Source organism: Ranitomeya variabilis, chromosome 4, assembly GCF_051348905.1.
Source record: "Ranitomeya variabilis isolate aRanVar5 chromosome 4, aRanVar5.hap1, whole genome shotgun sequence".
NCBI classification, from domain to species: Eukaryota; Metazoa; Chordata; class Amphibia; order Anura; family Dendrobatidae; genus Ranitomeya; species Ranitomeya variabilis.
In genome coordinates, this window is record NC_135235.1 from 221303272 (window position 1) to 221327771 (window position 24500).

A 24500-nucleotide genomic window follows, 5' to 3' on the forward strand; every position below is an offset into this window, starting at 1 on the left:
CATATTAACCCCCTTTCTGTATGCATGGCTCATATTAACCCCCCTTCTGTATGCATGGCTCATATTAACCCCCCTTCTGTATGCATGGCTCATATTAACCCCCCTACTGTATGCATGGCTCATATTAACCCCCCTTCTGTATGCATGGCTCATATTAACCCCCTTTCTGTATGCATGGCTCATATTAACCCCCCTTCTGTATGCATGGCTCATATTAACCCCCTTTCTGTATGCATGGCACATATTAACCCCCTTTCTGTATGCATGGCTCATATTAACCCCCCTTCTGTATGCATGGCTCATATTAACCCCCCTTCTGTATGCATGGCTCATATTAACCCCCTTTCTGTATGCATGGCACATATTAACCCCCTTTCTGTATGCATGGCTCATATTAACCCCCCTTCTGTATGCATGGCTCATATTAACCCCCCTTCTGTATGCATGGCTCATATTAACCCCCTTTCTGTATGCATGGCTCATATTAACCCCCTTTCTGTATGCATGGCACATATTAACCCCCTTTCTGTATGCATGGCTCATATTAACCCCCCTTCTGTATGCATGGCTCATATTAACCCCCCTTCTGTATGCATGGCTCATATTAACCCCCTTTCTGTATGCATGGCTCATATTAACCCCCCTTCTGTATGCATGGCTCATATTAACCCCCTTTCTGTATGCATGGCTCATATTAACCCCCCTTCTGTATGCATGGCTCATATTAACCCCCTTTCTGTATGCATGGCTCATATTAACCCTCCTCCTGTATGCATGGCTCATATTAACCCCCCCCGTATGCATGGCTCATATTCCACCACCCATCTTGAATGGCGCGGCTTACCATCCTCCTTCTTCCCCCCTCCCCTGTCCCCCCATCCCTCAGTCATACTCACCTGTTCCTCACCGAACGGCCGCGACGTCCCTCTGGCTGTCCCGACTCCCGGCGCACTGCACCTTCTTCCTGCGTGAGCGGTCAGGTGATACCGCTCTGCTAATTAAGGTCATGAATATGCGCATATTCATGACCTTAATTAGCAGAGCGGTATCACCTGACCGCTCATTCAGGACGAGCTCCAGACGCCGAGACCAGGCATCGCTGGAGCAGGTGAGTATCGTCTTCAAGAGGGGAGGCGGGGAGGCGGGGGATGCGGGGGAGGCAGGGGGAGGCGGGGGGAGGCGGGGGGGGGGGCGGGGGGGCTGGTCGGGAGGTGACCCAGCTTTAAAAAAAAAAAAATAAAAAAAAACACCAAACCTTGCTCAGGTGCCGCCCCCTGCAGTGTCCCCGCCCTAGGCACGTGCCCTCACGTGCCTAGTGGCAAATACGGCCCTGGGTATGGGTCAATGTACCAGCAGACTCATCTAGCAGTGGCTGGGGAATGGGCTGGATGAGGAGGAAACAGATATAGGCCCAAATAATAAAGTAGGCTAAATGCAGTTCAAATGTGGTAACAGGACTAAACAGCCGGCATTGCTTTGTTCAGTGGAGGACAACTGTAATGAGTGGCAGACACAGTTAGTAAGCCCAAGTAATAAAGTGGGCCAAATGCAGTTCAAAATTGGTAACAGGAGTAAACAGGCGGCACTGCTTTGTTCAGTGGAGGAGAACAACAAGGTGCGGCAGACACCGTTAGTAGGCCCAACAAAACAAGTAGGCCAAATGCAGTTTAATATTTTCGAAACAGGATGAAAATTGAGGCTCAGCTTTGTTCAGTGGAGGAGAACAGCAATGAGAGGCAGACACCGTTAGTAGGCCCAACCAAACAAGTAGGCCAAATGCAGTTTAATATCTGAAACAGGATGAAAATTGAGGCTCAGCTTTGTTCAGTGGAGGAGAACAACAAGCAGTGGCAGACACCGTTAGTAGGCCCAACCAAACAAGTAGGCCAAATGCAGTTTAATATTCGAAGCAGGATGAAAATTGAGGCTCAGCTTTGTTCAGTGGAGGAGAAAAGCAAGGAGCGGCAGACACCGTTAGTAGGCCCAACCAAACAAGTAGGCCAAATGCAGTTTAATACTCAAAACAGGAGTAAATAGGCGGCATAGCTTTGTGCAGTGGAGGACAGCTGTGTTGAGTGGCGCAGACACAGTTTGTAGGCCCACATTAAACAAGTAGACTTCAAGCAGTTCAAAAATGGTGACAGGAGTAAACTGGCGGCATTGGTTTGTTCAGTGGAGGTCAACTGTAAGGAGTGGCACAGACAGACTTAGTAGGCCTAAAATAAAAAAGTAGGCTCAATGCAGTTCAAAATAGGTTACAGGAGTACGCAAGCGGCATAGCGTTTTTAAGCGGAGGATGATTGTAAGTAGTGGCACAGACAGACACAGGTAGTAGGCCTAAAATAAAAAAGTAGGCTCAATGCAGTTCAAAATAGGTTACAGGAGTACGCAGGCAGCACAGCTTTGTTCAGCGGAGGACGATTGTAAGGAGTGGCGCAGACAGACACAGGTAGTAGGCCTAAAATAAAAAAGTAGGCTCAATGCAGTTCAAAACTGGTAACAGGAGTAAACTGGTGGCTTAGGTTTGTTCAGCGGAGGACGATTGTAAGGAGTGGCACAGACAGACACAGGTAGTAGGCCTAAAATAAGAAAAGTAGGCTCAATGCAGTTCAAAACTGGTAACAGGAGTAAACTGATGGCATAGGTTTGTTCAGTGGAGGACGATTGTAAGAAGTAGCGCAGACAGACACAGGTAGTAGACCTAAAATAAAAAAGTAGGCTCAATGCAGTTCAAAACTGGTAACAGGAGTAAACTGGCGGCATAGCGTTGTTCAGTGGAGGACGATTGTAAGGAGTGGCGCAGACAGACACACGTAGTAGGCCTAAAATAAAAATGTAGGCTCAATGCAGTTCAAAATTGGTTACAGGAGTACGCATGCGGCATAGGTTTGTTCAGCGGAGGACGATTGTAAGAAGGGGCACAGACAGACACATGTAGTAGGCCTAAAATAAAAAAGTAGGTTCAATGCAGTTCAAAACTGGTAACAGGAATTAACTGGTGGCATAGGTTTGTTCAGCGGAGGACGATTGTATGGAGTGGAGCAGACAGACACAGGTAGTAGGCCTAAAATAAAAAAGTAGGCTCAATGCAGTTCAAAACTGGTAACAGGAATAAACAGATGGCATAGGTTTGTTCAGTGGAGGACAATTGTAAGGAGTGGAGCAGACAGACACAGGTAGTAGGCCTAAAAAAAAAAGTTGGCTCAATGCAGTTCAAAACTGGTAACAGGAGTAAACTGGCGGTATAGGTTTGTTCAGAAGAGGACAATTGTAAGAAGTAGCGCAGAAAGACACAGGTAGTAGGCCTAACATAAAAAAGTAGGCTCAATGCAGTTCAAAATAGGTTACAGGAGTACGCAGGCAGTATAGCTTTGTTCAGAGAAGGACGATTGTAAGGAGTGGCGCAGACAGACACAGGTAGTAGGCCTAAAATAGAAAAGTAGGCTCAATGCAGTTCAAAACTGGTAACAGGAGTAAACTGGCGGCATAGCGTTGTTCAGCGGAGGACAATTGTAAGGAGTGGCGCAGACAGAAACATGTAGTAGGCCTAAAATTAAAAAGTAGGCTCAATGCAGTTCAAAACTGGTAACAGGAGTAAACTGTCAGCATAGGTTTGTTCAGCAGAGGATGATTGTAAGGAGTGGCGCAGACAGACTCAGGTAGTAGACCTAAAATAAAAAAGTAGGCTCAATGCAGTTCAAAATAAGTTACAGGAGTACGCAGGTGGCATAGCATTTTTCAGCGGAGGACGATTGTAAGGAGTGGCGCAGGCAGACACAGGTAGTAGGCCTAAAATAAAAAAGTAGGCTCAATGCAGTTCAAAATTGGTTACAGGAGTACACAGGCGGCATAGCGTTGTTCAGCGGAGGACAACTATAAGGAGTGGCTGACACATTTAGTAGGCCAAAATAATAAAGTGAGGTAAATGTCTGCCAAAAAAATGTTCATAAATAAACAGGTGGCATAGCTAGGTACAGAGGTGGGCTCCTCTGCTGAGTAGCAGACAGTGGTAGTTGGTGCAAAGTATTAACTGGTCTAAATGGAGGCCAGGGCCCATGTATATTTTTACTATCATCTATCATTTCAACAAATTTGTATTGGCAGTGCCATTGAAAGATTTAACAGTAGTGTTGAGCGATACCGTCCGATACTTGAAAGTATCGGTATCGGAAAGTATCGGCCGATACCGGCAAAGTATCGGATCCAATCCGATACCGATACCCGATACCAATACAAGTCAATGGGACTCAAGTATCGGACAGTATTCCTGATGGTTCCCAGGGTCTGAAGGAGAGGAAACTCTCCTTCAGGCCCTGGGAACCATATTAATGTGTAAAAGAAAGAATTAAAATAAAAAATATTGCTATACTCACCTCTCCGACGCAGCCTGCACCTTACCGAGGGAAGCGGCAGCATTCTTTGTTTAAAATTCGCGCGTTTACTTGGTTACGTGAAGTCCCGGCTTGTGATTGGTCGCGGCGGCCATGTTGCCAGGATGCGGACCAATCACAGCAAGCCGTGACGTAATTTCAGGTCCTGCAGGATTTTAAAATTACGTCCCGGCGTTGTGATTGGTTGCGCCGCAGTCACATGGGCGACGCAACCAATCACAAGCCGTGACGTCACGGGAGGCTGGACACGCGCGTATTTTAAAATGCGCGCTTGTCCAGCCTCCCGTGACGTCCCGGCTTGTGATTGGTTGCATCGCGGTCAACCAATCACAAGCCGGGAGGCTGGACGCGCGCATTTTAAAATGCGCGCTTGTCCAGCCTCCCGTGACGTCCCGGCTTGTGATTGGTTGCATCGCGGTCAACCAATCACAAGCCGGGAGGCTGGACGCGCGCATTTTAAAATGTGCGCGTGTCCAGCCTCCCGTGACGTCACGGCTTGTGATTGGTCGCGGCGGCCATGTTGCCGGGACGCGGACCAATCACAGCAAGCCGTGATGTAATTTCAGGTCCTGCAGGATTTTAAAATTACGTTCCGGCGTTGTGATTGGTCCGCGTCCCGGCAACATGGCCGCCGCGACCAATCACAAGCCGGGACGTCACGGGAGGCTGGACACGCGCGCATTTTAAAATGTGCGCGTGTCCAGCCTCCCGTGACGTCCCGGCTTGTGATTGGTTACGTCGCCCATGTGACCACGACGCGCCCAATCACAACGCCGGAACGTAATTTTAAAATCCTGCAAGGACCTGAAATTACGTCACGGCTTGCTGTGATTGGTCCGCTTCCCGGCAACATGGCCGCCGCGACCAATCACAAGCCGGGACTTCACGTAACCAAGTAAACGCGCGAATTTTAAACAAACAACGCTGCCGGTTCCCTCGCTGAGGTCCGGGCTGCGTCGGAGAGGTGAGTATAGCAATATTTTTTATTTTAATTCTCTCTTTTACACATTATTACATTAATGTTGTTTCGATACCCGATACCCGATACCACAAAAGTATCGGATCTCGGTATCGGAATTCCGATACAGCAAGTATCGGCCGATACCCGATACTTGCAGTATCGGAATGCTCAACACTATTTAACAGTACAGACTACACAGTGGTGGAGCAGGGAGAGATAAGTTTTGCAAGTGGTAGAGCACTGTTCGACCTGGGGGAGAAAACTCTCTCGTGGGCGGCGGTACTGGCACAGGGCCCCTCATATTATGATGGTGTGTCTGACGTTGGTTTGCACCACCACAGTCAGAGACACTTCATTGTATTATGAGGGATCCTGTGCCAGTGCTGTCGCCCAAGAGTGGGCACATCCACCTGTCCAGGCAAACAGCACTCGCACGGGTGTTTGCGCTAGGTGGTGACCACGGCCCTGTGGGGGGAGTCAGGCCATTTAGGGAGGAAAAAAAATGGCCTATGGTGGACATTCAGCAGCTGCAAATGGAGGAATTGGAGCAGTCAGTAAGAGGAGGCCAAAAGCAAGACATTTTTCAGGCAAGCTACGTGTCAGCAGGGGAAGGTGGGGCAAAATAATTTGAAATCCATGATTGGTTCATTTTAATGAAGGTTAGATCATCAACATTTCGGGTAGCCAGACGAGTCCTTTTTTCGGTCAGTATTGAACCAGCAGCACTGAAGACCCTTTCTGATAGCACACTAGCAGCAGGGCAAGCGAGCTCCTGTAATGCAAATTCTGCCAATTCAGGCAAGGTGTCTATTTTAGATGCCCAGTAATCAAATGGGAATGACCTGTGAGGGAGAACATCGATAAGGGAGGAAAAATAGTTCATAACCATACTGGACAAATTCAGTCTCCTGTCACTTTGAATCGATGCAGCAGTGCCTGTCGTGTCAGCGGTCATTGCGAAATCACTCCACAACCTGGTCATAAAACCCTTCTGTCCAACGCCACTTCTGATTTGTGCACCTCTAACACCTCTGCCATGTTGCCCCCTACAGCTCGTGTGAAAAACATCACCGCCGCTGTGTGCTGGGAATGCCTGAACCAAACGGTTCTACAAGAGTTGCTTGTTTGGTAGCCAATATTTGATCAAGGTTCTCGTGTGGCATGATATTTTGTAATTTTCCTTTATATCGTGGATCCAGGAGGCAGGCCAACCAGTAATCGTCATTGGTCATCATTTTCATAATGCGGGGGTCCCTTTTTAGGATACGCAAGGCATACTCAGCCATGTGGGCCAATGTTCCAGGTGTCAATTCACTGCTTGTGCTGGGTTGAGGAGCACTTTCTTGCAAATCAACATCACTTGTGTCCCGCAAATACCGTGTACCTGAACTTGCAAAACCACCAGTTTCTATTGCCCCCTGAGAAGCATCCTCCTCCTATAAATATTCATCCCCAACATCCTCCTCCTCCTCCTCCTCTTCGTCCGCCACCTCGTCCAGGAGAGTTCCCTGAGCAGACAATGGCTGACTGTCATCAAGGCTTCCCTCCTCCTCGGCTGCAGAAGCCTGCTCCTTAATGTGCGTCAAACTTTGCATCAGCAGACGCATTAGTGGGATGTTCATGCTTATGATGGCATCATCTGCACTTACCAGCCGTGTGCATTCCTCAAAACACTGAAGGACTTGACAGAGGTCTTGTAGCTTCGACCACTGCACACCTGACAACTCCATGTCTGCCATCCAACTGCCTGCCCGTGTAAGTGTATCCTCCCACAAATACATAACAGCACACCTCTGTTCGCACAGCCTCTGAAGCATGTGCCATGTGGCGTTCCACCTTGTTGTAACGTCAATTATTAGGCGGTGCTGGGGAAGCTTCAGCGATCGCTGATGGTTCAGCATTCGACTGGAGTATACGGGTGACCGGCGGATGTGCGAGCAAAGTCTTCGCACCTTGAGGAGCAGGGCTGGTAACCACGGATAATTTTTCAGGAAGCACTGAACCACCAGGTTCAAGGTGTGAGCCAGGCAAGGTATGTGTTTCAGTTCTGAAAGGGCTATGGCAGCCATAAAATTCCTTCCATTATCACTGACTACCTTGCCTGCCTCAAGATGTACACTGCCCAGCCATGACTGAGTTTCTTGCTGCAAGTACTCGGCCAGTACTTCCGCGGTGTGTCTGTTGTCGCCCAAACACTTCATTTCCAACACAGCCTGCTGACACTTACCACTAGCTGTTCCATAATGGGACACCTCGTGTGCAACACTGGCAGCTGCGGATGGAGTGGTCGTGCGACTGCGCTCTGTGGATGAGCTTTCGCTTCTGGAGGAGGAGGAGGAGGAGGGGTGGCGAACGCCTACAGCCAACTGTTTCCTAGACCATGGTCTAGGCAGAACTGTCCCACTATGGCTCCCCCTGTGGACCCTGCATCCACCACATTAACCCAGTGTGCCATAATGGACACGTAATGTCCCTGGCCATACCTACTGGTCCATGCATCTGTTGTGAGGTGCACCTTTCTACTGACTGATTGCCTCAGTGCATGGACAATGCGGTCTTTGACATGCTGGTGGAGGGCTGGGATGGCTTTTCTCGCAAAGAAGTGTCGACTGGGTAGGTCATAGCGTGGTACTGCGTAGGCCATCAGGGCTTTGAAAGCTTCGCTTTCAGCCAACTGTTTCCTAGAGCGTGGGCTAGGCAGAACTGTCCCACTATGGCTGTCCCCTGTGGACCCTGCATCCACCACATTAACCCAGTGTGCCTTAATGGACACGTAACGTCCCTGGCCATACCTACTGGTCCATGCATCTGTTGTGAGGTGCACCTTTCTACTGACTGATTGCCTCAGTGCATGGAGAATGCGGTCTTTGACATGCTGGTGGAGGGCTGGGATGGGAGTGTCGACTGGGTAGGTCATAGCGTGGTACTGCGTAGGCCATCAGGGCTTTGAAAGCTTCACTTTCAACCAACCGGTAGGGCACCATCTCTAACAAGATTAGTCTAGCAATGTGGGCGTTCAAACCCTGTGTTCGTGGATGAGAGGGTGAGTACTTTCTTTTCCTAATGAGAGTCTCTTGTAGGGTGAGCTGGAATGGAGAGGTGCATATGGTGGAACTAGCGGTGGTGGTGGACATGGCGGATTAAGAGAGGTTTGGTGATGGTATTCTCGATGTTGACCTACATACAGTGTTTCCTACCAAAAACCTTGTAAATTCCATGACTGCTTTGGCCTTGCGGCGATACCTCCACATTTGCTGCTGGTGGTGTCCTAACCGGTGGGCTTACAGTGAGGGAATCATTGTAGCGTTGCTGACTTCCTTCATTCTGAGCAGGTGCACCAACGGTACGGGATGTTTGGTAGTTAGTCCAAGCTTGCAAGTGCATGCTAGTTACATGTCTACGCATGCACGTTGTATTTAAATTTTGGGGATTCTTCCCTCTCCTAATGATCTTTGAGCATTTGTTACAGATAACTTTGCACTGATCATTCGGATCTTGGTTAAAAAATTGCCACACTCCACTATTCCTACTATGGAATACCTTTTCAGGCATTGCACGCTGTGCTACTTTCACCGGATGGCCACGGTGTCCTAAAACTGTTTTTTTTTTGTTGACAAACGTATTTGGCCTGAGAAGGGCATGCCAGATGAAAGCTGTTGCGATATAAATGGCTGCTCCGCTTCTGAGCTACTGTCAGCGGCACCCTCTTCCCCAATGGCTGCCAATCTGGGTCAACAACTGGGTCATCTATCACCTCCTCTTCAATGTCATGTGCACCTTTCTCTGTGTCACCGTGTAAGGTGCTATAGCGTTTGGGACGGGGCACCATAGTCTCATCAGGGTCAGATTCTGTCTCAGTACACTGCGAGGGCAATGTAGTGATCTGAATCAATGGAACTGCATAATAATCTAGCTGCATCAGTGCACTCCATGTCCGATTCATTTTGTAATGGGCTGTTAACAATCTCCCTTTCTAACCCAGGCACAGTATGTGTAAAGAGCTCCATGGAGTAACCTGTTGCATCGCCTGACGCATCCTTCACTGTTGGTTTGGGTGAAGGACACAAGGAAGCGACATGTTCCTGCCCGGGAGCACCCATTGATGACTCGCTGCTTTTAAATTTGGAACTTTCGGAAGAGGAGGTGAAAGAGCTAGAGGCTGAGTCAGCAAGGAAAGCCAAAACTTGTTCCTGCTGCTCCGGCTTTAAAAGCGGTTTTCCTACTCCCAGATAAGGGAGCCTTCGAGGCCTTGTGTAGCCAGACAATGATGCCGGCTCAACACCTCCAGCCTTAGCTGCTATTTTGCTTTTCCCACTACCACCAGATGCTCCACCACCTCCACCACCACCATCATTACCAGCTGGCAACGACCGCACACGGCCTCTTCCACCACACTTCCTCAATTTTGGGAAAATGTAACCAAAATAACAACCGTTATATGCTACTGTAAAACAAGGTAGAAGGTGTATCTAAACTTGTTGAGAATTTAAATCTCCCTTTTTTGGGGGGAGACTACAGCAAAAACATGCCCTGTGTATTACACTATACAATGTAAGTGGCAGAACGTGGCTGGCATATATATGACAAACAGAACTGACGTATATAAAGTTGTTGGCAATTTAAATTTCCCTTTTTTGGGGGGGAGACTGCAGCAAAAAACAGGCCCTGTGTATTACACTATACAATGTAATTGGCAGAACGTGGCTGGCAGATATACGACAAACAGAACTGACGTATATAAACTTGTTGGCAATTTAAATCTTCCTTTTTGGGGGGGGAGACTGCAGCAAAAAACAGGCCCTGTGTATTACATTACACAATGTAAGTGGCAGAACATGGCTGGCAGATATACGACAAACAGAACTGACGTATATAAACTTGTTGGCAATTTAAATCTCCCTTTTTTGGGGGGGAGACTGCAGCAAAAAACAGGCCCTGTGTATTACACTACACAATTTAAGTGGCAGAATGAGGCTGGCAGATATACGACAAACAGAACTGACGTAGATCCACTTAGTGGCAATTTAAATCTCCCTTTTTTGGGGGGGAGACTGCAGCAGAAAACAGGCCCTGTGTATTACACTACACAATGTAAGTGACAGAACGTGGCTGGCAGATATACGACAAACAGAACTGACGTAGATCCACTTAGTAAAAATTTTAATCTCCCTTTTTCGGGGTGGAGACTGCAGCAAAAAACAGGCCCTGTGTGTTACACTATACAATGTAAGTGGCAGAACGTGGCTGGCAGATATACGACAAACAGAACTGACGTATATAAACTTGTTGGCAATTTAAATCTCCCTTTTTTTTGGGGGAGACTGCAGCAAAAAACAGGCCCTGTGTATTACACTACACAATGTAAGTGGCAGAACATGGCTGGCAGATATACGACAAACAGAACTGACGTAGATCCACTTAGTGGCAATTTAAATCTCCCTTTTTTTCGGGGGGAGACTGCAGCAAAAAACAGGCCCTGTGTATTACACTACACAATGTAAGTGGCAGAACGTGGCTGGCAGATATACGACAAACAGAACTGACGTATATAAACTTGTTGGCAATTTAAATCTCCCTTTTTTGGGGGGGAGACTGCAGCAAAAAACAGGCCCTGTGTATTACACTACACAATTTAAGTGGCAGAATGAGGCTGGCAGATATACGACAAACAGAACTGACGTAGATCCACTTAGTGGCAATTTAAATCTCCCTTTTTTTGGGGGGAGACTGCAGCAAAAACCAGGCCCTGTGTGTTACACTATACAATGTAAGTGGCAGAACGTGGCTGGCAGATATACGACAAACAGAACTGACGTATATAAACTTGTTGGCAATTTAAATCTCCCTTTTTTTGGGGGGAGACTGCAGCAAAAAACAGGCCCTGTGTATTACACTACACAATGTAAGTGGCAGAACATGGCTGGCAGATATACGACAAACAGAACTGACGTAGATCCACTTAGTGGCAATTTAAATCTCCCTTTTTTTCGGGGGGAGACTGCAGCAAAAAACAGGCCCTGTGTATTACACTACACAATGTAAGTGGCAGAACGTGGCTGGCAGATATACGACAAACAGAACTGACGTATATAAACTTGTTGGCAATTTAAATCTCCCTTTTTTGGGGGGGAGACTGCAGCAAAAAACAGGCCCTGTGTATTACACTACACAATTTAAGTGGCAGAATGAGGCTGGCAGATATACGACAAACAGAACTGACGTAGATCCACTTAGTGGCAATTTAAATCTCCCTTTTTTTGGGGGGAGACTGCAGCAGAAAACAGGCCCTGTGTATTACACTACACAATGTAAGTGACAGAACGTGGCTGGCAGATATACGACAAACAGAACTGACGTAGATCCACTTAGTAACAATTTAAATCTCCCTTTTTTGGGGTGGAGACTGCAGCAAAAAACAGGCCCTGTGTATTACACTATACAATGTAAGTGGCAGAACGTGGCTGGCAGATATACGACAAACAGAACTGACGTATATAAACTTGTTGGCAATTTAAATCTCCCTTTTTTGGGGGGGAGACTGCAGCAAAAAACAGGTCCTGTGTATGACACTACACAATGTAAGTGGCAGAAAGTGGCTGACAGATATACGACAAATGGAAGTGATGTAGATCCACTTAGTGGCAATTTAAATCTCCCTTTTTTGGGGGGAGACTGCAGCAAAAAACAACAGGCCCTGTGTATTACACTACACAATTTAAGTGGCAGAATGAGGCTGGCAGATATACGACAAACAGAACTGACGTAGATCCACTTAGTGGCAATTTAAATCTCCCTTTTTTTGGGGGGAGACTGCAGCAGAAAACAGGCCCTGTGTATTACACTACACAATGTAAGTGACAGAACGTGGCTGGCAGATATACGACAAACAGAACTGACGTAGATCCACTTAGTAACAATTTAAATCTCCCTTTTTTGGGGTGGAGACTGCAGCAAAAAACAGGCCCTGTGTATTACACTATACAATGTAAGTGGCAGAACGTGGCTGGCAGATATACGACAAACAGAACTGACGTATATAAACTTGTTGGCAATTTAAATCTCCCTTTTTTGGGGGGGAGACTGCAGCAAAAAACAGGTCCTGTGTATGACACTACACAATGTAAGTGGCAGAAAGTGGCTGACAGATATACGACAAATGGAAGTGATGTAGATCCACTTAGTGGCAATTTAAATCTCCCTTTTTTGGGGGGAGACTGCAGCAAAAAACAGGCCCTGTGTATTACACTATACAATGTAAGTGGCAGAACGTGGCTGGCAGATATACGACAAACAGAACTGACGTAGATCCACTTAGTGGCAATTTAAATCTCCCTTTTTTTCGGGGGGAGACTGCAGCAAAAAACAGGCCCTGTGTATTACTCTACACAATGTAAGTGGCAGAACGTGGCTGGCAGATATACGACAAACAGAACTGACGTATATAAACTTGTTGGCAATTTAAATCTCCCTTTTTTTGGGGGGAGACTGCAGCAAAAAACAGGCCCTGTGTATTACACTACACAATGTAAGTGGCAGAACATGGCTGGCAGATATACGACAAACAGAACTGACGTAGATCCACTTAGTGGCAATTTAAATCTCCCTTTTCTTGGGGGGAGACTGCAGCAAAAAAAACAGGCCCTGTGTATTACACTATACAATGTGAGTGGCAGAACATGTCTGGCAGATATACGTCAAACAGAACTGTCATAGATCCACTTAGTGGCAATTTAAATTTCCCTTTTTTCGGGGAGACTGCAGCAAAAAACAGGCCCTGTGTATTACACAACACAATGTAAGTGGCAGAACATGGCTGGCAGATATACGACAAACAGAACTGACGTAGATCCACTTAGTGGCAATGAAATCTCCCTTTTTGGGGGGGAGACTGCAGCAAAAAACAGGCCCTGTGTATTACACTATACAATGTAAGTGGCAGAACGTGGCTGGCAGATATACGACAAACAGAACTGATGTAGATAGATTTAGTGGCAATTTAAATCTCCCTTTTTTTGGGGGGGAGACTGCAGCAAAAAACAACAGGCCCTGTGTATTACACTATACAATGTAAGTGGTAGAACGTGGCTGGCAGATATACGACAAACAGAACTGACTTATATAAACTTGTTGGCAATTTAAATCTCCCTTTTTTGGGGGGGAGACTGCAGCAAAAAACAGGCCCTGTGTATTACACTACACAATGTAAGTGGCAGAACATGGCTGGCAGATATACGACAAACAGAACTGACGTAGATCCACTTAGTGGCAATTTAAATCTCCCTTTTCTTGGGGGGAGACTGCAGCAAAAAAACAGGCCCTGTGTATTACACTATACAATGTGAGTGGCAGAACATGTCTGGCAGATATACGTCAAACAGAACTGTCGTAGATCCACTTAGTGGCAATTTAAATTTCCCTTTTTTCGGGGAGACTGCAGCAAAAAACAGGCCCTGTGTATTACACAACACAATGTAAGTGGCAGAACATGGCTGGCAGATATACGACAAACAGAACTGACGTAGATCCACTTAGTGGCAATTTAAATCTCCCTTTTTTGGGGGGAGACTGCAGCAAAAAACAGGCCCTGTGTATTACACTATACAATGTAAGTGGCAGAACATGGCTGGCAGATATACGACAAACAGAACTGACGTAGATCCACTTAGTGGCAATTTAAATCTCCCTTTTTTGGGGGGGAGACTGCAGCAAAAAACAGGCCCTGTGTATTACACTACACAATGTAAGTGGCAGAACGTGGCTGGAAGATATATAAAAAAATACAAGGACTGCACTACAATTTCAATCTCCCTACAATGATCTCAGGACAAGTATGGCAGCCAGCAATAACAAAGGACTGCTGCACACAAAAGTGTGGACAAATAAACAAGATAACTGTGCAGAAAGGAGCAACAGGATTTTTTCTTTTAAAAAAGCAGTTGGTTTGCACAGCGGCGTACAAATAGCAATGCAGCTATCAGGGAGCCTTATAAGGCAGCCTAATAAGCTACAGAGCTGATGCACAAAAATCTAGCCTCCACTGTCCCTGTAAAGAAAAGGTGGTGTTAGACAGTGGAAATCGCTACAGCACAAGCGGTTTGGGGGTTAATCTTCCCTCCCCAACGATATCCCTGCTTCTGATGAAGCTGCAGCAACCTCTCCCTATGCTGAGATCGGCAGAAGTAAGATGGCGGTCGGCGTGCACGCCCCTTTATAGCCCCTGTGACGCCGTAGAAAGCAAGCCAATGACTGTCATGCCCTTCTCTAAGATGGTGGGGACTGAGACCTATGTCATCCCACTGCCCACACTCTGCGTGTTCCTTCATTGGCTGAAAAATGGCACTGAAAGCGTCATACGAAGCGCGACTTCGGCGCGAAGATCACCGACCTCATGGTCGATCCCACACTGGGATCGGGTCGGGTTTCATGAAACCCGAATTTGCCGAAAGTCGGCGATTTTTGAATTTGTCCGATCCGTTTCGCTCAACCCTACTCTTCAGGCATCTTCACTTTGGGACAGAGCTTCCAGTGCCGAGCAGGCCTCTCATGTCATGATGTATGTTGTGCTGTTACGAGCAATGATTAGTCCTCGGGTAATACACATTGTAACGTCATTCTGCATGGATCAACATTAGGTGAGGCATCATGTAAGCTCTTTAGCAATTCTTTGGATTTTTCTGTACTTTGACCCCTCTATGTCAGTGTGAGTCCAATCCCCAGCACTGGAAGGTGCTGCTAGAAGACCAATGAATGAAAGCAGAGAGTTACAGTGTAAAAGACAGACAAATATATAATATATGTTATCTTTTAACCCCATCTCTCTCTACTGCTCATTTTGCTCCAGGATCTGGAAAGAGCTTAGAGCTTCACAAACGTGTCTTCAAGGCACTTATGATTTTTACAAATTTTATTCATTTCAAAACAAATTTGTCCATCAAAAACCCCATTCTTCAGTCACCTGGCGCCAGAGACCTGTGACGGGCAAATAAAAAATGGATTATCATGGCTTCCTGTCCAGGTGCATACAACATAGAATCGTAGAATCATAAAATGTTAAACTTGGAAGGGACCTCCAAGGTCATTGTGTCCAACCCCTTGAGTTGTCCTCCATGATATCCAACCCCAACCAGAGTTGCCTGCGCTTGTTCCAAGCAATAGAAGAAGAGTGCATTTGATTTAAATTAATTTGAAGACATTGATATATTTTTCCCAGTCCCTCTGTTAGGTGTCGAGTTCCCGATGTTGCACAGGGGGAATCTCGAACCATGTCTGCTGCAGTCTCCCATTCTTCTACCAGCTGCAGTGGAGCCTGCTCAGCAGAGACGTCAGTCCCAGCATCTGGCTCAGGCTGATACTGGACGACTGGTTACTGCTGCCCTTCCAGGCAGCAATGTTCAGCAGTGAGCAGTTCTTTCTGGGACTAAGTCCCGCTTTTCCCATACTGAGCATGCCCATGGGACAACCTCCTATTGGAAGTCTGAGGTCACATGCTCAGGTCCTGTAGCAGCTCCTATTGGACCACCAGGAAGGTCCTTGTCTGCTACAGCTATAAAAGGTTTGCTTGGCCGCACAGCCATGTGCTAGTATCAATCTACGTTTTGAGCCTTGCTACTGTGTGGTCATGTTTGCATGAGGTCAGGGTTGGCAGAAATAAGCCCTTAGAATACCGGTACCTCAGGTGAGGAGTTTTGTGTGTTTGGATTCAGGTTTTGGCTGAAATAAGCCCCTAGAGTACCGGCACCTCCGGTGAGGAGTTGTTTGTGTGCTATGCTGACTGCATAGCCACAGTTTTGCTCTGTTTGGTAGCTGTGTTCCTCTGTGAGGTTAACAAGACACAGCGTTTCCCTATCCTAGCGATTCTGTGAAGTAACAGTGTTCGCTAATACCACCATATAGCGCCTCCAATTGCTATCAGCAGGTTCCTCTCCTGCACGGTGAACCCCGGGTTGCGAACGCACCTATTATTACATATATTTATACTCAGTGCTTTCCGCCAACCCTAACACCCTCTTAACAGAGCTACTGATTTAGGGCAATGTTTGCTTGTGTTTAAAACTCAAAAATACCAGGATCTATCCATAGTCTGTAGCTATCATGTGAAAAAAAAGACTGGGAGCATCTCCAGTGGACCAATGCTTGATCGGCAGACAAGATTTTTTTAAATTTTATCTGTAGTTAATTTCCCCAAAAATGTTTAGGCTGAGTAGTGGATATCTATTTATTTTTTAAATTTTATATCTGACATTTAGGCAAACCACTGAATCATGCAGCACCTGATAACCTGCCACAGTACATCCCAATGAAACCATTCTATAGAACAAACATTTTCTAAATATTTCCTGTTATTCTGCAGTAGACTAGCGAAGAGGAAGCAAAAAATGAGAAAGACACCTTTCTTTTCACAAAAATAGAAGACATTTTAAGGTAAGATAGAAATGAACTTCTAAAATTTGAATTAAAATAAGAATACTTTGAATAATTCCTTAAGTAACAATGGCCTTAGGTTACTTAATTTTTCAGATACAATGAATTTTCTTAGGTCATTGTAACGATCTCATTGTTTGATCACAACCATTGTAAAGGCTCAAGGCTGCTGCGGACCATGGTTAAGATAACTCAGAACCAGAAGGAATGGGTTAATTCTGCACTGCCGATATTAATGATGGAAAAAGAGGACGGTATCCAGGAATGAAGTTGATTTGTCAACGCATTTTGAAGTTTGAAACTTCTTCATCAGGACAAGTCACAGTGAATAGTTTGGAACTTCGAAACGCATTGTCAAATAAACCGCGTACCTGGTGCACTGAATCAACCCTTTCCTTCCAGTTCTAAGATTATTTTCCCTTTGCCAGATACTTCTTGAATGATTAAATCATCATTTCAAATTAGGCTTTTAAATTAGTTTATTCATGAGTGATCAAAAAGTGATAGATCCTGAATGAAAGGAAACTTGTTATTCAATTAATGATGCCCAAATGAGCATGAATCAGAACCTGGTGGCACGAATGTAACTCTTAAAGCTCCATGGTGTTCAAGAGAAATCATAGCTTGGACATCCAGCCATGGACTATAGGGAGAGATGTGACTAGTCCAGCTTTTCCATTTCATTGACAGGTCTCTGCATATATACACATGGAGGATACTTACCAATCGAGCAGAGTTGACCACGGTAGCACCAGAATAGTCCTAACTCTTCCCAATCATTCAGCCAGGCTCTATCTGCTGCCCCTGGTTTGGGAAGAATGAATCAAGTAAAATGTATTTTCAAATCTTATTTTTTTTTCTTAAATGCCACTATATCTGTAGATTTTCTTTTCAAATAATAAAAAAATACAATAATAATATCTGATATTATTGCAATTTGTTCCAAAAACAAAAATGAGCTTTCATATTCATTTTTCCACAGTTATATTTTATTTCCAAAAATAATGTTCAAACTTTAACGGCCAATTTCCGTTTTCGTTTTTTTCTCCCATTCTTCCAGGAGCCATAGCTTTTTAAGTTTCTGTCCACATAGATTTATAAGGGTTTGTTTTTTAGCACTTTTGAATGACACCATTCATTCACCGTATAATGTGCTGAAAACTGGAAAAAATCCAAGTGTGGCGAAATTGTGAAAAAAACGCAATTCTGACATTGTTTTTTGGGCATTGTTTTTAAGGCGTACATTGTGTAGTAAAAATGACCTCATGTTGTGATTCTTCTTGTCAGTATGATTACGGCTACATAGAAAACATGTCCAGTTTTGTTTATTATTTTAATGGTGACATTTTTTTTCAGTCAATAGAGCTGTGTAGCGCCTTCTTTCTGGGGGGGCAAGATGATGTTTTTATTGATAGCATTTTGGGACAGATGTGATGTTTTGATTCATTGTTACCGCTGTTTTCGTGGAAAACTATAGACCAAAAAAACCTAAATTTTGGCGTTCTTGAATTTTTTCTGCTTACGATGTTTACCGATACAGGTAATTATTTTTATGCTTTCATAGATCTGACTTTTCTCAATGTGGCAAAAAACAAATCTGCATTTTTTATTATATTCATTTTTAATGTTGGAAAATAGAGTTGATTTGAACTTTTATGTTTTTTGTTTTTTTTAAAGCAATTTGTTTTTACTTTTCACTGTATTTGTAGTCCCTTTTGGGGGAGTTTAACCTGCGATCATCTGATCGCTTGTGCTATGTACAGTAATACCATAGTATTGCTGTATATATAAAAAACATGCTCTCCCTTGAGGCTTGGGAGCATAGAATGACGCCCCCCCATGATGGATCAAAAGATGAATATATGCTATTTTAGTATAATTTAATGATTAAGGGAATATGTCAGCAGGTTGTGATATGTAATCCAAGAGCAGCATGTTGTAGGGCCTGAGAGCCCAATTCCAGTGATGTGTCACTTATTAGGCTGCATGTTGCTGTTTCTATAAGATCAGTGCATTATCAGCAGGAGATTATCACAACAGGACTAGGTGTCTCGTGCCTCCTAGTCCCACCAAAACTGATTAGAAGCTTACTGTCAATATACCATGCCTACAGAAAGCTGCCAATCAGTGGTTCATATGGTTCATATACAATATATATATATATATATATATATATATATATATATATATACATATATACTTTGCCTGAAATATAGAAAAAAAAATTGTCATAAGTTCTTTTTTTTAATGTTGATACTGTTCATTATTCACCCCAGATATCTCATTGAATTAATGCTCCAGGTGTTTATGGTCTGTAGGTACCCGATTACTTAATATGTGTAGGTGGATGGACCAGTTGTTTTATCAGCAGGGGACATTTATGGATTTTTTTTTAAATTTTACAAAAGCATCAAAAGTCCAACTGCAGCTTGTAATTAAACAGTCTGTTTGTTAATTCTGATTGCTATCCATTTATTGGTAGTCTTTTTATTTGCTTTATTATTACGTTCTTTATTTTTCTTTTAGATAAATGGTCAGAATGAATACTGATTTACTTGATACATTTCTGAATTCTATTACCCCGTAAGTTTAAATTCCTTATTCTTATATTATTTGTATATTTTTCAAGAGAAACATCAGGTTTGTATATTATTCACATCTTCATTTGAGCATCGGTTTCATTTTCTGTCCAATTGACAGTGAAAATCAAAATGATGGACTTCCTGAAAAAGCTGTTACACCACAGATTAAGGTGATGTGTGGTGTATTTGTTGTTCTCATCCAAAAGGGCTGTCCAGTTCAGGGCTGTCCACTCATTAGCATTACATAAACTTCATCCAACGTAGTAAGCTTTCACTTATGAGAATTAGGGACAAACAGAAATCATGGGGCCACATAGAAGAAGTTCTAATTGAGACCACTCAAAAAATATATATATTTGGCTATATATATTTGGCGCCATCACAGAAGAGCATATCACAACTTAATTTTCCTCCTATTGATGCCGCTAGATTCCACTTTCATTGCATCTATAAAGTAAGATGGCAACAAGAGTGTTCCCACCAAATACAGTAAGATATCCTAACAGTGAAGTCCTCCACAGTATCTGCCACGCAAACAGTATAATAACCTTAGTGTACCCCCCTTGCAAAGTGTGGTGACCCCAAAACAGTATGATGCCCCAACACAGTATGATGACGGAACACAGTATTATGCCTCAAGGCAGTATGGTGCCCCAAAACAGTATGATGCCTCAACACAGTACGATGCCCCAACACAGTACGATGGCCCAACACAGTATGATGCCGGAACACTGTACGATGCCCTAATGCAGTATGATGCCCCAACACAGTATGATGCCGGAACACAGTATGATGCCAGAACACAGTATAATGCCCTAACACAGTATGATACCCCAACACAGTATGATGCCTCAAGCCAGTAGAATAACACAACACAGTATGATGCCTCAATGCTGTATGATGCCCCAATGCATTATGATGCCCCAACACGATATTATGCCCCAACCCAGTATGATATCCCAACATGGTTTTAAGCTCCAATGCAGTATGATGCCCAAAGCAGTATGATGCCCCAACACACTATTATGCCCCAGCACATTATGATGCCTCAACACAGTATGATGCCTCAATGCAGTATGATGCCCTAACACAGTATGATGCCACAACACAGTATGATGCCCCAACCCAGTATGATGCCTCAACCCAGTATAACACCACAACACAGTATGATGCCCCAACACAATATGATGCCCTAACAAAGTATGATGCCTCAATGCAGTATGATGCCCCAACACAGTATGATGCCTCAACACAGTATGATACCCCAACACAATATGATGCCAGAACACAGTATTATGCCTCGACACAGTATGGTGCCCCAACATGGTATTATGCCCTAATGCAGTATGATGCCCCAACCCAGTATGATGCCTCAACCCAGTATAATACCACAACACAGTATAATGCCCTAACACAGTATGATACCCTAACTGTAATCTCTTATGTGTGATTAGTAAAGTCATGTGCACAGGCTCTTACAGTGGAAATTCAGCTTCCTGGTTGCATAGCATAATTGACTATATATTCTACGACCCATCAGCTTCTTCTCCCTACCAAGAACTTACGATAACATGTCAGCCATTAGGGCTTGCTATTACTGTATGCATAGAATGTCTTCATAACTGTGTACACAGCAATAAAGAAGCAAGAGATTGTAATAAATAATACACATTTTGGCTGATGTTTCTGGTGGGATTTGAGTCCAATAGTCCAGTGCTGCAAATCAGCAGTGCTACCTATGGATTTACTGCCTTATACAGTAGAACATAACCCATAATAAAGTTAAGTGGCCAAAGTGTCAAAAAATTTTAAGAAAATCAAAATTGCAACACAATGGGAACTGGTAAATCTTTTGTTCTTAGATGGGTGGTATTCTTTAGTTACCTAGTAGAACAATGTGTCCTCAGGCCTCTTTCACATTTTCATCATGGGGCCTCCATCGCAATGCGTCATTTCGGGAAAAAACGCATCCTACAAATGTGCACGAAGGATGCATTTTTTTCCCATAGACTTGTATTGCTGACGGATCGCGACGTATGGACATACGTCGCGTCTGTCGTGCACTGGATCCGTCGTGTTTTGGCGTACCGTCGTAATGAAAAAACATTCAAGGGAACGTTTTTTCGTACGTCGGATCCGCCATTTCCGACCGTGCATGCGCGGCCGGAACTCCGTCCCCTCCTCCCCGGACTTTAGAATGGGCAGCGGATGCATTGAAAAACTGCATCTGCTGCCCACATTGTGCCAAATTTGCACAACGTCCGTCGGTACGTCGGGCCGACGCTTTGCGACGGCCCCGTACCAACGGAAATGTGAAAGAGGCCTCACTTTGACAATTGGTGTTTGCTCGTTGCTCCCTGTGTCCAAATAAAATATTTATAAGATTATACATTTTTCTTAAGCCTAACTTTTACCCTTTAATGCCTTTGAAGGTCATATTATGATGGATACTCTGAACTGACTGCCACAACTTATTGCTCTAGCTGTGATGATTATGCATACATTATGCAGAAGATGTCAATTACTTTATACAGCGTCATTTTTGCTCTTGGACTAATCGGTAATGGATTAGTCATCTGGATTGCCGGTTTCAGGATGAAGAAGACAATCAGTGCCGTGTGGTTCTCCAACTTGGCCATCGCAGACTTCCTGTGCTGTGCATCTCTTCCTCTACGAATTGCAGACTGGGTTTACTTTTCACCAAGTATTTCTTGCAAATTGAGCATTATTCTGTTTAACGCAAACACGAACGCCAGTGTTCTTCTCTTGACGGTCATGAGTATTGACCGTTGGGTATCAGTTATGTGGCCAATTTGGGCAAAAGTCCATAGAACATGTAAACTAGTGAGAATCATTTCAGGGATCATTTGGTTGATGAGTTTAGTCTGGACTGGTTTCATGTTTTTCTCATATGATTCCCATGTTTATGACTTTTATGAATGGTGTGTAAACTATAGCTCTGACAATACCTACACCATTGATAACAAATACAAGATTCAGTTGGTGAGATTATTTATCATGTGTGTGATACCTTTTTTCATCATCTTCACTAGTTATGTCATCATTTTCTTCAAGCTTAGGAAAACTAGGAGATCGCAAAGATCTCAGAGATCCTACAAGATCATCTCCGCTGTTATATTGTGTTTCTTTATCTGTTGGTTTCCATATTATATCTGGCCAATAACACCCTGGTATTATAAATCTAACATTCAGTTCTTTATAGTAAGTACTATTGTTCTCAACCTGGCTTGTCTCAACAGTTGTGTTAATCCAATCATTTATGTTTTCATGGGCCAAGATTTTCAACATGGTTTCTTGAGATCCATCCCCTCCAGACTTGAAAGAGCCCTAAGTGAATATCCTCATGACCTATGCAAAAACAGGAGAAGTTTGGAGCATACAAGCACGACCGATGATTAATATATAGTCATTATTCCTATGTCGAAATATCTTGCAAACGTTTCCTGAATTCTTACAAGTTTTATCGTCAGCTTGCATTTTGCTTAAATTGCATTTGTATTTTTTTACAAAAACATTCTGTATTTAAAAAAAGCACTAGGGTTGTAGATAAGCATGGTGCAAATTTTTTAAGAAGTCTCATTTGATTTAGACATCTACATTATTACATTATTAGATTAGTATACATTACAGCCTGGACATTTATATATATAAGTCCTGTTTTACACTTAATCATCACTTGAGAGCAATGTTACATTTGATTGCTTTCTTTTACTATGTTTGTAAAATATTTAGTAAAGTCTCTACATTTCGATGACATTAGTGGTGTGCTGCATCCTTGTTACTCAATACCCATTGAACTTGCCATAGATGTGTCTTACTTTGATAATTTTCTGGGTCTAAGTCAGCAGACTTTTCTTCTTAACATCTTAATACTTATCTCTTACTAATTTCCTTAAATTTGATACTTGTTGATCCATCATGAAGTCATCACGATGGTACATGTAGTGTCTGGAATTTCTTTCACTCTTTAAAGGGAACCTGTCACCCCCAAAATCGAAGATGAGCTAAGCCCACCGGCATCGGACTACCCCCCAGGTGAGTATAATCTAACCTCTTTTTCTCATCTTTCAGGATACATCGGGGGCTTATCCACAGCATTCCAGAATGCTGTAGATAAGCCCCTGATGCCGATGGGCTTAGCTCGTCTTCGATTTTTGGCGGTGACAGGTTCCCTTTAAGTAGCATTCCATATATGTCCTCAATGTTTTTTTTTACATTCCAGGATCCTTCATTATTATTTTATTTTTAACCTTGTTGTACGATAGCTTGCTTTTTTGAATGACAAGTTGTATCTGCACCTTTTTTGGTTTCACTCAACTTAATCAATGAAAGAAGAACAAGGATCCAGCTCAACGAACTGTGAACAGCCTTTATTCACATGGGTACAAAGTGAAGAGTCACGCCGCACACTTAATCATGTATCCTTGTTCTTCTTTTATTGATTGATTCCACATTTTTACACAGCGTTCTTCTGGCTCCGAACAAGCAAAGGATATGTCATATTGTAAGCTGGATTAATCTTACATAATGATGTGAGACAGTGCAAGAGGGATTGGTGCAGTGGGTCACAGGCAAAAAAAACATACTCTAAAATACCATGAGAAAGACAGGAGCAAACAGAGTATCAAGGTATAGATTGTAATTTTTTTAGACAATGCTCATATTTAAACAATTAATATAAAGTGTACATAAAGACAGGTATATGTATGACAACCATAGGTAAATCAGAACCACCAGTGGGCTGTCAAGAAATCCCAATGCAGATTTTTTGTGCATGAATGACACTTTTTCTAGGGAACATTCTCTTGAAAAAGCGACATCCAAGCATGCCAAACGCGCGTTGAGATTGTTACCATCCGTTTTTTCTTGACAGCCCGGTTTTTCTCTTCCGACTTGATAAGGTGCACCTCTTCCAGCCACATATCTATTATGCTCATTGAGCTTGAGAATACATGTATGTAGGTTGGCACTGTGCTCCTCTTACCTTCAATCCTTCAATAATATGCTGTGTGCCTTGCGCTGAATCATTTGTGGTTATGATTTACCTATGGATGTCATACATCTACCCGTCTTTTGTACACTTTGTAGTAATTGTCTACCTTTAAACAATGTCTATTAAAATTA

At 43.8% G+C, this 24500-nt stretch overlaps 1 protein-coding gene across 1 annotated transcript; it reads left to right on the forward strand.

Annotated features, from left to right (window-relative positions):
* Positions 1-16598: 16598 nt before the first annotated feature.
* LOC143768674 (C3a anaphylatoxin chemotactic receptor-like) lies at positions 16599-23134 on the forward strand. Its single transcript, XM_077257317.1, has 3 exons — positions 16599-16773; positions 19300-19356; positions 21788-23134. Exons 2-3 carry the CDS (start codon positions 19304-19306, stop codon positions 22773-22775), a joined length of 1041 nt encoding a protein of 346 aa, XP_077113432.1. The 5' UTR covers positions 16599-16773; positions 19300-19303; the 3' UTR covers positions 22776-23134.
* Positions 23135-24500: the final 1366 nt, after the last annotated feature.